Source organism: Poromitra crassiceps, assembly GCF_964638095.1.
Source record: "Poromitra crassiceps genome assembly, chromosome: 4".
Classification (NCBI taxonomy): Eukaryota; Metazoa; Chordata; class Actinopteri; order Beryciformes; family Melamphaidae; genus Poromitra; species Poromitra crassiceps.
In genome coordinates, this window is record NC_139626.1 from 6,454,246 (window position 1) to 6,468,598 (window position 14,353).

The following is a 14,353-nucleotide window of genomic DNA, read 5'->3' on the forward strand; positions in this document are numbered from 1 at the left end:
ACTCAGCCAGTTTCTTAACCCATTGATACATGATGCAGCATTTGCGTGTATATCCCTCATTTGTGTGCGTATCCCTTTAAGACCGCGAACCGCGTTAACGCGGTTCGCGGTCTTAAAGGGATACACACACAAATGCTGCATCAGGCAATGGGTTAATAGACTACTCCTGTATCTCCCAACGGCAATGTGAGATAGGAGATATAGATCATCCTTTAGGTTGAGATATCTTTTTTCAAGAGAGACCTGGGAACAAAAAACATTCATCAAAATGACAAAGATGATAGAATATAATTCAGTCACATCTTGCTGCCGTCAGTCAGAAACGTACAGAGGGACAACAACAACAAAATCGCAAACCCTGTAGAAAATATGAGACATCATCATCAGTTTAAAATCAGTGAGCGGACGATACATTCTCATTTCAAAGTTCTTTCCAGATACAAACTGACACCCATAATACTAATGACACCTGGTCAGTGGCTCTGACACAGAGCTAGAGCCATATGAAATCTAGGGGTGTGCCGATTAATTGTTTTTTAGATGCATCGCGATGAGTCACGTGACGATTAAAATCGATTCACAATGTTCGATTATCGATTTGCAAAAAATTACAATTTTTTTTTTTTTTTTTTTTTGCAATTTTTTTTTGTTGCTTTATTTGCAAAAAATACGGTATTTCGCCCGGAAAGCAGTTCCTTAACTGTAAAACGAGACCAAAACCGAAGTACTGGAAACTGGAATCACTGAAGAAAGCATGCAGGGTGGCTGTAACATGTGATGCGTGGGCTTCAGTCGCAACTGAAGATAATGGAGGTACATTTGTTTGTTTACTTTAATTAATGGATACTGACAAATATACCTTGCTTAAAAAAAATCCTGTTTGGTGAAAAAGATGCTTCGAAAATCGTGATTAATCGTAATAATCGTTTAATAATCGAATCGTAGCACCCTTAATCGTAATCGAATCGAATCGTGAGGTGCCTAAGGTGGCACACCCCTAATGAAATCCGTTTTATTTATTTTCAAAATTCCGTTTTATTTCCCCCCGAATTCCGTTTGTTCCATTTTAATTTTAATGTAGGGGTTAGGAGTGATATATTTTCTTTTGTTGACGACTTGGCTCTCTCAGACTGCCTCTTCGACATGTTTCTCAAGGTGAAAACTAAGTTGTGAGGTGCAGTAAGAGTCCCACACAAGACCCAACCCCCTCCTCTCAAAACACCCCGATCCAAAACTGAATCATTTCTCAAGGCCTATTTTACAATTATGAAATCATTTAGTTCACTACGATCATTAGATCTACCGTACTTCTTATTGTGATCATTAGGCCTACTTTGATCAATTTCAGCCAAATGATGGAAAATTCTGCAATATTCCATGTTTTACAGTGGATTTAATTGTTATGACCAAACTTTTTGCTGAAATCACGTGGCCCTACACAGAGCTAGTCCTGTCCTTAGACGTGACAGCCAGTAGACCAGACCAGACACAACCCCCACTTAAATGGCTTCTATCGAAACCAGGTATGTGTTTCATTATGGGAATCAGAGTGGCACGACCATGAGAAGGGGGGGGAGGGGAGTGGTGGTGTGTTAGATATATAGCCTAAACTAAACAAAGACTCGGGGGTGGAGGAGGGCGGGTGGATTGAGAAGAGACGATGATGGAGGAGAAAACAGAGGGATGAGCAGATAGAAAGCAAGAGACCCTGATAAAGGCTATAGCGGTAGAAACACAGCAGCTCCCAAGTGTCCATTCAGCTTGGATCAGGAGCCTGGCTCTTCACACCAGACGCGCTTCGCTTTGCTTTGCTTTCACTGGTCACAACTCCTACCCACTTCCTGTCTGTCTGGCTCACACGGAAAATAGAGCAGACGCCGAAACTGCGCCGCCGCAGCCGGTCTGAACGCTCTCATGTGTTAACAAGGGCGAAGGCCGAGAGGAAACGGGCTGCGCTTCTCCAGCCGCTTCAGCGTCTCTGCTGCGTAAAGAAGTTTCATCATCAGCAGCAGCTCACTTAAGGCACAGCGTGTGCACACCGCTCTCTGGTGGAGGATGCTCTGTGCGTGTGTGTGTGTGTGTGTGTGTGTGTGTGTGTGTGTGTGTGTGTGTGTGTGTGTGTGTGTGTGTGTGTGTGTGTGTGTGTGTGTGTGTGTGTGTGTGTGCGCGTGTGTGTGTGTGCGCCTGTGCAGTCATGTTTAAGTATCATCCTCTCTTTGTCTCATAGCCAGCTGGTGACAGAGCAGAGGCATCCATCCATCCCTGCTGCCTCCTTTCTCTTTCTGCTGTCCCAGCTGCTCTCTCTCTCTCTCTCTCTCTCTCTCTCTCTCTCTCTCTCTCTCTCTGTCTCTCTCTCTGTCTCTGTCTCTCTCTCTCTCTCTCTGTCTCTCTCTCTCTCTCTCTCTCTCTGTCCTCTCTCTCTGTCTCTGTCTCTCTCTCTCTCTCTCTCTCTCTCTCTCTCTGTGTCTCTCTGTCTCTCTCTCTCTCTCTCTCTCTCCCTCCCTCTCTCTCTCCTCTCTCTGTCTCTCTCTCTCTCTGTTGTCTCTCTGTCTCTCTCTCTCTCCCTCCCTCTCTCTCTCTCTCTGTCTCTCTGTCTCTCTCCCCTCTCTCTCTCTCTCTCTGTCTCTCTCTCTCTCTCTCTCTCTCTCTCTGTCTCTCTCTCTGTCTCTGTCTCTGTCTCTGTCTCTCTCTCTCTGTCTCTCTCTCTCTCTCTCTCTGTCTCTCTCCCTCCCTCTCTCTCTCTCTCTGTCTCTCTGTCTCTCTCCCTCTCTCTCTCTCTCTCTCTCTCTCCCTCTCTCTCTCTCTGTCTCTCTCTGTCAATTTCAATTCAATTTCAAATAGCTTTATTGGCATGAAAAGACAGTGCTTATATTGCCAAAGCAAATACACATATTAACAGTACAACAATAAGGAAATTATAATAATAAATGAATGTACAGTCGAAGATGTATAATGTACAAACAGTCAAAATTTACAGTCAAAGATATATGTACATATAAACTTCCCAAAAAAATTCTGACTTAATTTTTTTTTTTTTTTTTTTTTTTTTTACAGTTGTTCAACAGGTAAACAAACAGTAGAAAATAAAAATACAAATAAAATAAGTAAAATAAATAAAATAAGAATAGGAGTAAAAATGAAATGAAATAAAAATAAAATAAAATAAAAATAAAAATAAAATGAGCTGGTGCGTCTCTCTGTCTCTCTCTCTCTCTCTTTCTCTCTCTCTCTCTCACTCTCTCTGTGTCTGTCTGTCTGTCTGTCTCTCTCTCTCTCTCTCTCTCTCTCTCTCTGTCTCTCTCTCTATCTCTCTCTCTGTCTCTCTCTCTATCTCTCTCTCTCTCTCTCTCTGTCTCTCTCTCTATCTCTCTCTCTGTCTCTCTCTCTCTCTCTCTCTGTCTCTCTCCCTCTCTCTCTCTATCTCTCTCTCTGTCTCTCTCTCTATCTCTCCCTCTCTCTCTCTATCTCTCTCTCTGTCTCTCTCTCTATCTCTCTCTCTCTCTCTCTCTCTCTCTGTCTCTCTCTCTCTCTCTCTCTCAGTTGGTCTGTTTGAGTCTCCTCCTCCTCTCTACCTCTCTCTGCCTCTGTCGTCTCCCTCCCTCTCGTGTGTGTGTGTGTGTGTGTGTGTGTCTGTGGAGCACATCACTGCCTGAGTGCGAGTGTGTGTGTGCGCGCATGTGTGTGTGTGTGTGTGCGCTCATACAGAGGATAGCTCGGTGCTCAGGTGCGACCGGGGGCTTGGAGGAACCAGTCAAGCGGGCAACAGGGCCAGACTATTTACCCAGAGGACAGTGCACTCTGCTGGGCTAAGGGCTTGAGCTTTTGCCCCCTTCTTCTTTGCATCTTGTAACCCCGGAGCTCCATTTAGTGGACCTGTTATCAACCTCTTTTTTTATACAAGCATTCTGTGTTGGAACCATCAAAAGGACTCTTGTCACCTGACTGTGGATCGTGTGAATGACTCGTGTTGCTTATCAAACACAACTCAAGGAGATTCTTTGTTTTTAGAGGCTATTTGCGCTCGGTGGTACTTATTTGTTTTTTTTGGCGCTTTGATTTTGCACTAAGGAGTGAAGGGGAAACTGCTTTGCTCAAACGGAGTGGATCTTCAGGAGGTGAACGAGAGGAGCATGCTCTCTCTTTTCTGCCAGTGGCATCGTGCACATTCTGCTGCCCTGCCCTGAGCAGGACCTGGGCATCTGCAGTGTGTGGGTAGAAGGGACACAAAGACAGAGAGGAGAAGAGGAGAGAAACATCTTAACAGCACCATCTCCTCCTCCTCCTCCTCCTCCTCCTCCTCCTCACACACACACCTGTGAGGGCAGCACACGGGGGACGAAGACGCTCGGGAAACGAAGACTGCGAGGAGAATTTGGTGCGCTCCTCCCGCCTCCGTCCCACCTGTGAGGATTAATTGAAGTGGGGCAGCATGGCGCAAGCCGCCTCGCACTTGAAGAAGAAGGCGGACGAGAAGCTCGCTGCAGCGGAGGAGACTGAGAAGGAGAAGAAGAAGAAGGCGAGGAAGCGCGTCCGCGAGCTGAAGAAAAAGGTAGAGGAGAGGAGGAGGAGGAGGAGGAGGTGCCATTGGGTACAGAGAGAGAGAGAGAGTGTGGGGGGGGGAGGTGAGGAAGAGAAGGGAGTTTGGGTGGTGGAGAAGGAGAGAGCGTGAAGACAGAAGACATGCCATGCTGTTTGCTGAGTCTGGGAGGTTTTCTTTTGTCCTCATGCAGCCTCTTCACACGCGCGCGCACACACACACACACACACACACACACACACACACACACACGCACGCACACGCACAGACACACACACAGACACACACACACACACACACACACACACACACACACACACACAAACACACACACACACACACACAGCGGGATAAGGGGTCCCATTGGGAATATTGAAGGCGGGGGGGGGAGTGTGGAGAGCACAGAAAGATGGATGAGGGGGAAGGAAAGCAAGAAAAGAACGAGAGAACAGACATTAGCTATAGAGGGCAGATCTGTATTTTTGGCAGTGCTACTATTAATCTATTTTCACCTCCTGTTGTACTGTGTGTGTGTGTGTGTGTGTGTGTGTGTGTGTGTGTGTGTGTGTGTGTGTGTGTGTGTGTGTGTGTGCGTGCGTGCGTGCGACAGAGAGACAGAGGCATGTTCACTGGTTTCACTTCCTAACTGCTGACTTACCAAACATCTCTACAGCAGTGGCTGTCTGGGGTTGCAACACTGTATTATTTTAATAGTCGATTCATTTGTTGATTATTTTCTTGTTTATTCGAGTTTAGTTTATAAAACGCCCCAAAGCCCAAGATGAGATCCTCCAAATAATTCATGTTTTGTCCACAATCACAAAGATATTCAGGTTACTCTGATAGAGGAGTAAACATTCACATTAAGAAGCTGGAATCTGAGAATTTTGACTGATTTTCTTCTTCTTAAAAACCTACTCAAACTGATTAATCGATCATCAAAATAGTTGCTGATTAATTCAATAGTTGACAACTACTGGAATAATCATCGCAGCTCTACTTGAGATACCCACTGTGTCCAGATGATTGTTTGACTTGACCAAATTTAAAAATATGGACATGGAACCACCTCTCAGCCTCGCTCATTCTCCATCGCATCACACTGTGCATCCCACCAGCGCCCCCTGCCCAAATCCCAAGTAACACCATGCAAACGATCCAGCCAATGAGCTGAAGTTGTTCATTGTGTGTGTGTGTGTGTGTGTGTGTGTGTGTGTGTGTGTGTGTGTGTGTGTAATACGGATGTCAGCTCTTTTGATGTAGAATCTGTGCTGCATTGTACATTAGTCAACAGCGCAGATCACGCTGAGCCAAAAGCTTCGGGAGGCACACCCTGCAGTCATGCCTAGGTGCACCCTGCAGTCATGCCTAGGTGTGGAGGCACACCCTGCAGTCATGCCTAGGTGCACCCTGCAGTCATGCCTAGGTGTGGAGTCACACCCTGCAGTCATGCCTAGGTGTGGAGTCACACCCTGCAGTCATGCCTAGGTGTGGAGTCACACCCTGCAGTCATGCCTAGGCGTGGAGTCACACCCTGCGGTCATGCCTAGGCGTGGAGTCGCACCCTGCGGTCATGCCTAGGTGTGGAGTCACACCCTGCAGTCATGCCTAGGTGTGGAGTCACACCCTGCAGTCATGCCTAGGTGTGGAGTCACACCCTGCAGTCATGCCTAGGTGTGGAGTCACACCCTGCAGTCATGCCTAGGTGTGGAGTCACACCCTGCAGTCATGCCTAGGTGTGGAGTCACACCCTGCAGTCATGCCTAGGCATGGAGTCACACCCTGCAGTCATGCCTAGGTGTGGAGTCACACCCTGCAGTCATGCCTAGGCGTGGAGTCACACCCTGCGGTCATGCCTAGGCGTGGAGTCACACCCTGCAGTCATGCCTAGGCATGGAGTCACACCCTGCAGTCATGCCTAGGTGTGGAGTCACACCCTGCAGTCATGCCTAGGCATGGAGTCACACCCTGCAGTCATGCCTAGGCATGGAGTCACATCCTGCAGTCATGCCTAGGTGTGGAGTCACACCCTGCAGTCATGCCTAGGTGTGGAGTCACATCCTGCAGTCATGCCTAGGTGTGGAGTCACACCCTGCAGTCATGCCTAGGTGTGGAGTCACACCCTGCAGTCATGCCTAGGTGTGGAGTCACACCCTGCAGTCATGCCTAGATGTGGAGGCACACCCTGCAGTCATGCCTAGGCGTGGAGTCACACCCTGCAGTCATGCCAAGGTGTGGAGTCACACCCTGCAGTCATGCCTAGGCGTGGAGTCACACCCTGCAGTCATGCCTAGGTGTGGAGTCGCACCCTGCAGTCATGCCTAGGCGTGGAGTCGCACCCTGCAGTCATGCCTAGGCATGGAGTTACACCCTGCAGTCATGCCAAGGTGTGGAGTCACACCCTGCAGTCATGCCTAGGTGTGGAGTCACACCCTGCAGTCATGCCTAGGTGTGGAGTCACACCCTGCAGTCATGCCTAGGTGTGGAGTCACACCCTGCAGTCATGCCTAGGTGTGGAGTCACACCCTGCAGTCATGCCTAGGCGTGGAGTCGCACCCTGCAGTCATGCCTAGGTGTGGAGTCACACCCTGCAGTCATGCCTAGGTGTGGAGTCACACCCTGCAGTCATGCCTAGGTGTGGAGTCACACCCTGCAGTCATGCCTAGGTGTGGAGTCACACCCTGCAGTCATGCCTAGGTGTGGAGTCACACCCTGCAGTCATGCCTAGGTGTGGAGTCACACCCTGCAGTCATGCCTAGGTGTGGAGTCACACCCTGCAGTCATGCCTAGGTGTGGAGTCACACCCTGCAGTCATGCCTAGATGTGGAGGCACACCCTGCAGTCATGCCTAGGCGTGGAGTCACACCCTGCAGTCATGCCAAGGTGTGGAGTCACACCCTGCAGTCATGCCTAGGCGTGGAGTCGCACCCTGCAGTCATGCCTAGGCGTGGAGTCACACCCTGCAGTCATGCCTAGGCGTGGAGTCGCACCCTGCAGTCATGCCTAGGCGTGGAGTCGCACCCTGCAGTCATGCCTAGGCGTGGAGTCGCACCCTGCAGTCATGCCTAGGCATGGAGTTACACCCTGCAGTCATGCCAAGGTGTGGAGTCACACCCTGCAGTCATGCCTAGGTGTGGAGTCACACCCTGCAGTCATGCCTAGGTGTGGAGTCACACCCTGCAGTCATGCCTAGGTGTGGAGTCACACCCTGCAGTCATGCCTAGGTGTGGAGTCACACCCTGCAGTCATGCCTAGGCGTGGAGTCGCACCCTGCAGTCATGCCTAGGTGTGGAGTCACACCCTGCAGTCATGCCTAGGTGTGGAGTCACACCCTGCAGTCATGCCTAGGTGTGGAGTCACACCCTGCAGTCATGCCTAGGTGTGGAGTCACACCCTGCAGTCATGCCTAGGTGTGGAGTCACACCCTGCAGTCATGCCTAGGTGTGGAGTCACACCCTGCAGTCATGCCTAGGTGTGGAGTCACACCCTGCAGTCATGCCTAGGTGTGGAGTCACACCCTGCAGTCATGCCTAGGTGTGGAGTCACACCCTGCAGTCATGCCTAGGTGTGGAGTCACACCCTGCAGTCATGCCTAGGCGTGGAGTCACACCCTGCAGTCATGCCTAGGTGTGGAGTCACACCCTGCAGTCATGTCTAGCCATGGATTGTGTGTGCGTGTGCAGGGAGTTGGCTATGTGCCTGTGTGTGTGTGTGTGTGTGTGTGTGTCTACATGTGTTATTGGGCAAGGGCAATGTTGAGACAGGTCCTCACACACGCACGGCACATGCATGAGCTTAGCGATCAATAGGTCTTATTGACGTCAAATCAATACTTCTCACTGCATTGACAACTTCAGTTGACCAAAACGCAAACATTTCAGCTCAGGTCTACGACACGATGTGCTCCACGTGGCAACCAGGAGAGATTCAATGTGCCTCTGAATGTGCGTGTGTTTTTGTGCGTGTTGACGTGTGCTTGTGTGTAATGGCGTGTGCTTAAAATCATGTGTGTGCACATACTTACATTTCTGTGTGTCTGTGTGCGTGTGTGTGTGTGTGTGTGTGTGTGTGTGTGTGTGTGTGTGCGCGCTCGCGCGTGTGTGTGTGCGCGTTAGGGCTGGGTATTGGTTCAAATTTCAAGAATCGATTTGATTCCGATTCACAAGGTTCCGAGTCGATTAATCCCGATTCGATTCTGATTCGATTAATTTCAATATCGATTTGGTTAGTGATACTAAAACATGTTTTTTTAGCTGTAACCTGAATTACATGACTGTCCAGTTATCTAACACAGGGGTTCCCAACCTCTTTTGCACCAAGGACCGGTAGATACATGGGGAAATGAAGTTGCGGACCGGTTGTCAATTTTAATGGTTTTAGTTACACATATATTTACTCACCAGGTGGTGACAAAGGGTAAATAACAGCCTTTTCATCTGTCAATAAAGACACTTTCACAATTATGCACAGTGATTTGATTTCAGCCTATATAATTTCTAAAAGTAGATATTAATGATCAAACATTTCCAATTATGTAGCCTACAGTATTTCTGTTTTTGTTAAATAAATAAACGTCAACTTGATCTGTTTCAACTACCACACACAGCCTATAATAATATAGCCTATGTTTATTTTTATTTTTATTTATTTATTTATTTTAATAAAAAATAATCGATCTCTGGACATATGAATCGATATCAAAGGATTAAAATAAAAATCGGAGAATCAAGTTTTTTAACCCAGCCCTAGTGCGCGTGTGTGTGCGTGTGTGTGTGTGTGTGTGCGACTGCGCGTGCGCGCGTTGTCCAGCCTGGAGCCTTCATTAGTCAAGGCCTAGCCACCTGTCACAAAGGGTCAATACCAATGTTGACCTCATCAGCATTAAGGTCAGGTAGCCTCGGAGTAGAATAGAGACGCAGATTGTTAGTAGCGCTGCTGGACCACAAAGGGAGGCACCAATATTTTAGTATAGTGATCTGAACATTCACTTGGCTGGACACCTTTGAAAATGCTGTAATGGACGTTAGTATCGATGCACCATGGCACTCAGGAAGCTCCAAGATAGCAATCCAGAGTGTCGAGGTCAAATCAAAAATTTCCAGTCCGTCTTTGGTGTATTTATACTGGTGGTTAACTGCAGCATAGTGGCTTATTTTAATAGAATATTGGTATCTCCAATGAGGTTTAACTTCCAGAACCTGGATGCATTTGTATTTGGACCTAATTATTTCACGAAGTACTTCCAGTATGTTGGTGACATTCACAGCCGGAACACAAGAGCCAGGGTAGCAGATTTGAAACGACCCAATCTGAAGAGCAAAGTAGGAAGAAGTACGCTCCTCTATACGGGGGGAGAGGAGTGGAATACGATCCCCTAATGAAATTAAGTCTGATAATTCTCTGAATGGTTTTAAAAACCTTCTGAAGAAATTCTTATTGAGCAAACTAGAGTAACAGGTGAGTCTTCCGGGGTTATGGTATGTTGCTTTATGTCTCCTGTTCCTCTTATTCTTGATTGTTCCGTATCGTTTACCTGATGTTATGTGTCGTTGTCTTTAGAAGACCAGGGACCATGATGGAAACAAGTGTTTGCACTTTTCATGTCATCCCTTGGATGTTGTCATGCATTATCCAGAATAAAGTCATTCATTCATTCATTCAGATTGATGTATGTATCTGCCACATGGGAACCACATGATGTTACACCCAAATCCAAAATTGAAAACCCAATACTTACCCAACAATCAAATATCTGAATAATAGTCAAATATTTGGGTGCAGCTCTAGTATTTTGTTGTCTGAAATGTAAGAATCAGAAGCTGTATTGATATTGGAAAAAGTAAGAGTAACAGGTCCTTCTTAGAGTATTGAGTGTCGGAGAGACTATGAAAGTGACAAGTACTGAAGAGTGAGGAGACAGGTTTGACCTTGGCACCATGTGAGCCCGCATGTCATCACAGCCTCATGGTATCCTAGGCAACAGGTGATGGAGACGTGTTGCTACAGCGTTGTGTGTGTGTGTGTGTGTGTGTGTGTGTGTGTGTGTGTTGTGTGTAGAGTGACATCAGCACTTTCCCAGCGTTTGTAGCTTAATGATGGGAGGAGGATATCAGCTAACCTGGCCCCCCCTCACGCTGAATCTATAACACCGTCTGCCTTGGGACAACTCTTGGCACAACAACAAAATAGCAAAATATCCTCTCCCGTTTCTGTCTTGTCGGATCACCTCACCTCAGGTGCCTTTGTTTTCCTTTCCTGACCTCACCCTTTTATCTCTCTCTCTCTCTCTCTCTCGCTCTCTCTCTCGCTCTCTCTCTCTTTCTCTCTCTCTCACTCACTCTCCCTCTATCTCTTTCTCCCTCTCTCTTTCTCTCTCTCTCTCCCCCTGGCATGGCTTCCATCCACTCTCCCTCTCTCTCTCCCTCTCTCCCTCTCTCTCCCTCTCTCTCTCTCTCTCTCTCTCTCTCTCCCCCTGGCATGGCTTCCATCCACTCTTCCTCCCACTCAGATGATGAGGTAGATAAAGCAGATACATCCTAGATGTCTGACTCAAATGTTTTTAGACCACCATCTCTCTCTCTCTCTCTCTCCGCTCCCTCCCCCCCTCTCTCTCTCTCTCCCCCCCTCTCTCTCTCTCCCCCCTCCTCTCTCTCTGTCTTAAAGTGTTTGCTGTCCTCAATACTAATACTTCCACGTGGTCTTCATTTTTCTGCCCTGATGTAAAAGCATACCGACACTGTATCAGCATCGGTGCTCTTGCTCGTCACTAAATGTGTTTGTCATATTATCTCTCTCGCTCTCTTCCATCTATTATACACATACCAATCTAAACAACACACCTTAATGTGATGCAGCCAGTGCTGCTTCTAATATGATACCTTTTACAAATGGATTTAGTAAATGCATTTACACGTTCAGTGTCCTCTGCAATATAGCTGTGTGTGTGTTCTCCCACATTACAAGCACCATTGAGACCAGTGCGCTGAACAGCTATCATCAAAGCTATTAGCTGTAGGCTATGCACCACACAAAGCCATACTAAGCTATCAGCTCAGTGCTCCTGCAAACCATTAGTTGTGCCTCTCATAGCACTGCAGTCAGTCATGTGTTGTTGTTTTTTATTATAGATTGTTTAGTTGGCTGGTTAACTGACTGACTGACTGACTGACTGGCTGACTGACTGACTGACTGGCTGACTGACTAACTGGATGACTAATGCCGGCCTCAGACTACACGATATTTTTTGTCTTTCACGATGTCACCATGTCAGACGAGGCATCCATTCTGCCATCAATTTGTGACGTGTCTTGGAGTGTGGAGAGTGGCCAGCCCGACCAGGACTTCCAACTCTGACGCAGAACATCGGGGACGACGCGCACGCCACAAGTCCATTTTCTCACGCTGCGAAAAACAAAATCATAATTGATAACCTCACGGAGTGAAAAAACATGACTGACAGGCAGCGCACGGGTCGCTAAGACAGACAGCACAGCGCCACAGCAGAAAGTAAGAAATAGCCTATAGGTTACTAAACCTAGCCTGGTATAGCTATTTGTAGCCTACATTATAATAGATTGTGTAGCTCACAGAATGCTGCTGCGGCTCTCCCTCTTCTCTCTCATCAGGCAGGTGGAGAGTGAGTGAGTTGCTGTGGTTATGGGGAGGGGACGCTCTGTGTTTCTCTGCACTTTGAACTAAAGTCAAAAGGAACTCATCATAATAGTTGTCAAACGAGGCGAGAAATAATTCATCCCGACGCAAAGACGAGCACGCCGGTCTGTTCAGGGTGTCCCGACGCTGGGTCTTTGATGATGTCACACTACACGAGGTAAAGACGGCCGGAACCACACAGCACAACACACCAGAAACACTCTGTTTTGCTCCACACCTCGCTCTGTTTTGCCCGGCGCTGGCCTGCCCCCCCCGCTCACAACTTGCATTGACTTCATGCCTGGCTGCTCGGGTGCGGCACGCTTGAGCTGAAGCTGAAACTATCGCTGCAGCGCGCGTGCAGCGTGGCTTCAGCAATGGCGTGGCGTGCGGCCGGTGTGATCGGTCTCGCGCTGGGTTGCTTCAGCGTAGCTTTGCAGCTGGGTTTCTCCTTATTTTTCCGCCTCTTACACTCTTCTTCTTCCACAAGCAAAACAAAACGTCAGTGCCATTTGCAACTTTTTATCAGACATATTCTTGATGAGAAGTAGCTATATTATGAACCCGTTTAAGTGAGTGAAAATAGGGGGAATAGGGGAGGAGATGAGCGGAGGCGGGAGGGCAGGAGAGGGGGAGCGTGGGGGGTTGTACGTGTACACGGACACACAGACACACTGCATAAATACATGTATATTCCCATAACATGCAGAAAGATGGAGATGGTGAAAATCACAGACATTATGACGATTGTCTTTTTCAAAGATGGCTATTTAAATCTTTTTCATCAACTGGATATTGATAGAGGGGAGTCACAGAGAGGAGGGATGACACGCAACAAACATCCGATGCCTCTGTAGACGTCAAGCTATTTTGAATGGAGAGGAGCATCAGGAGGAGGGGTGGGAACGCTGTTCTTCTTCTGAGGTTTATTTTGGGCAGAACTCAATTCCAGCTTTTTTTCCCCATCTCCATCTCCAGCCTCACCCGTCTCCCCCTCCCCCTCCCCCCCAGCCTATCTCTCTTGATCTTCTCCCTCCCTGGTTCCCTCAATCCCTCCTCCTCTCTGTCAGTTGGCTGAGGGTTGTATTGTTCTGCCACACTTCTGCTGCTGGGAATGGGGGGGGGGGGGGGGCGCACACGTGGACATACACACACTCACACACACACACACACACACACACACACACACACACACACACACACGTGTGGACATACACACACACACACACACACACACACACACACACACACACACACACACACACACACACACACCGCTCCCTTGTGACCAACCACCTATCACAGTAATCCCCTGACACTTCTTTAGCCAAGATTCTCATTTGCAGCCCACTCTTTCTTCCTCCTCCTTCCCTCTCTTTCTATCTCTCCTGCCCTCCCCTCTCCACTCATCTCCTCCTCTATTCCCCCTATTTTTTATTAACCCCCCACACCCCTCCTCTCCTGCCCTCCCCTCTCCACTCATCTCCTCCCCTATTCCCCCTATTTTTTATTAACCCCTCACACTCCTCCTCTCCTGCCCTCCCTCTCCACTCATCTCCTCCTCTATTCCCCCTATTTTTATTAACCCCCCACACTCCTCCTCTCCTGCCCTCCCCTCTCCACTCATCTCCTCCCCTATTCCCTCTATTTTTTATTAACCCCTCACACTCCCCCTCTCCTGCCCTCCCCTCTCCACTCATCTCCTCCTCTATTCCCCCTATTTTTTTATTAACCCCCCACACTCCTCCTCTCCTGCCCTCCCCTCTCCACTCATCTCCTCCCCTATTCCCTCTATTTTTTATTAACCCCTCACACTCCCCCTCTCCTGCCCTCCCCTCTCCACTCATCTCCTCCTCTATTCCCCTATTTTTTATTAACCCCTCACACTCCCCCCCTCTTATCTTCATTGTCTGTGTTTAGAGGATCGTCTCTATTGTCCCACTCCACCAGACCCCCTGTGCCCAAAATGGGATAGTTATTTGCGTTATTTTCCTTCTGGACTTTCAGTGATTGAGACGGGTCTCCGCGGCGGTCTAGGCGAGTGCTTTTAACTCTCCACCACTACCCAGATATTCCTTCCTTCCCCTCCACCCCTTCAGTCTCTGCCTCACTGCTGCTTCCTCGTGCCACTTAGAGAAACTGTGAATGCAAACTGTCACACTGCGT

The 14,353-nt window shown here is 48.3% G+C and overlaps 1 protein-coding gene across 1 annotated transcript in view; it reads left to right on the forward strand.

The window, feature by feature from the left end:
• Positions 1-4,429: 4,429 nt before the first annotated feature.
• The window catches only part of LOC310775455 (ankyrin-3-like), a gene marked incomplete at its 5' end in the record, with an annotated part of 180,317 nt that continues 170,393 nt past the window's right edge, over positions 4,430-14,353 (forward strand). Inside the window, one exon of the mRNA XM_083635605.1 lies at positions 4,430-4,549. Within this exon, the coding sequence (XP_083491731.1) occupies positions 4,430-4,549 (120 nt within the window). The remainder of the gene's footprint in view (positions 4,550-14,353) is intronic.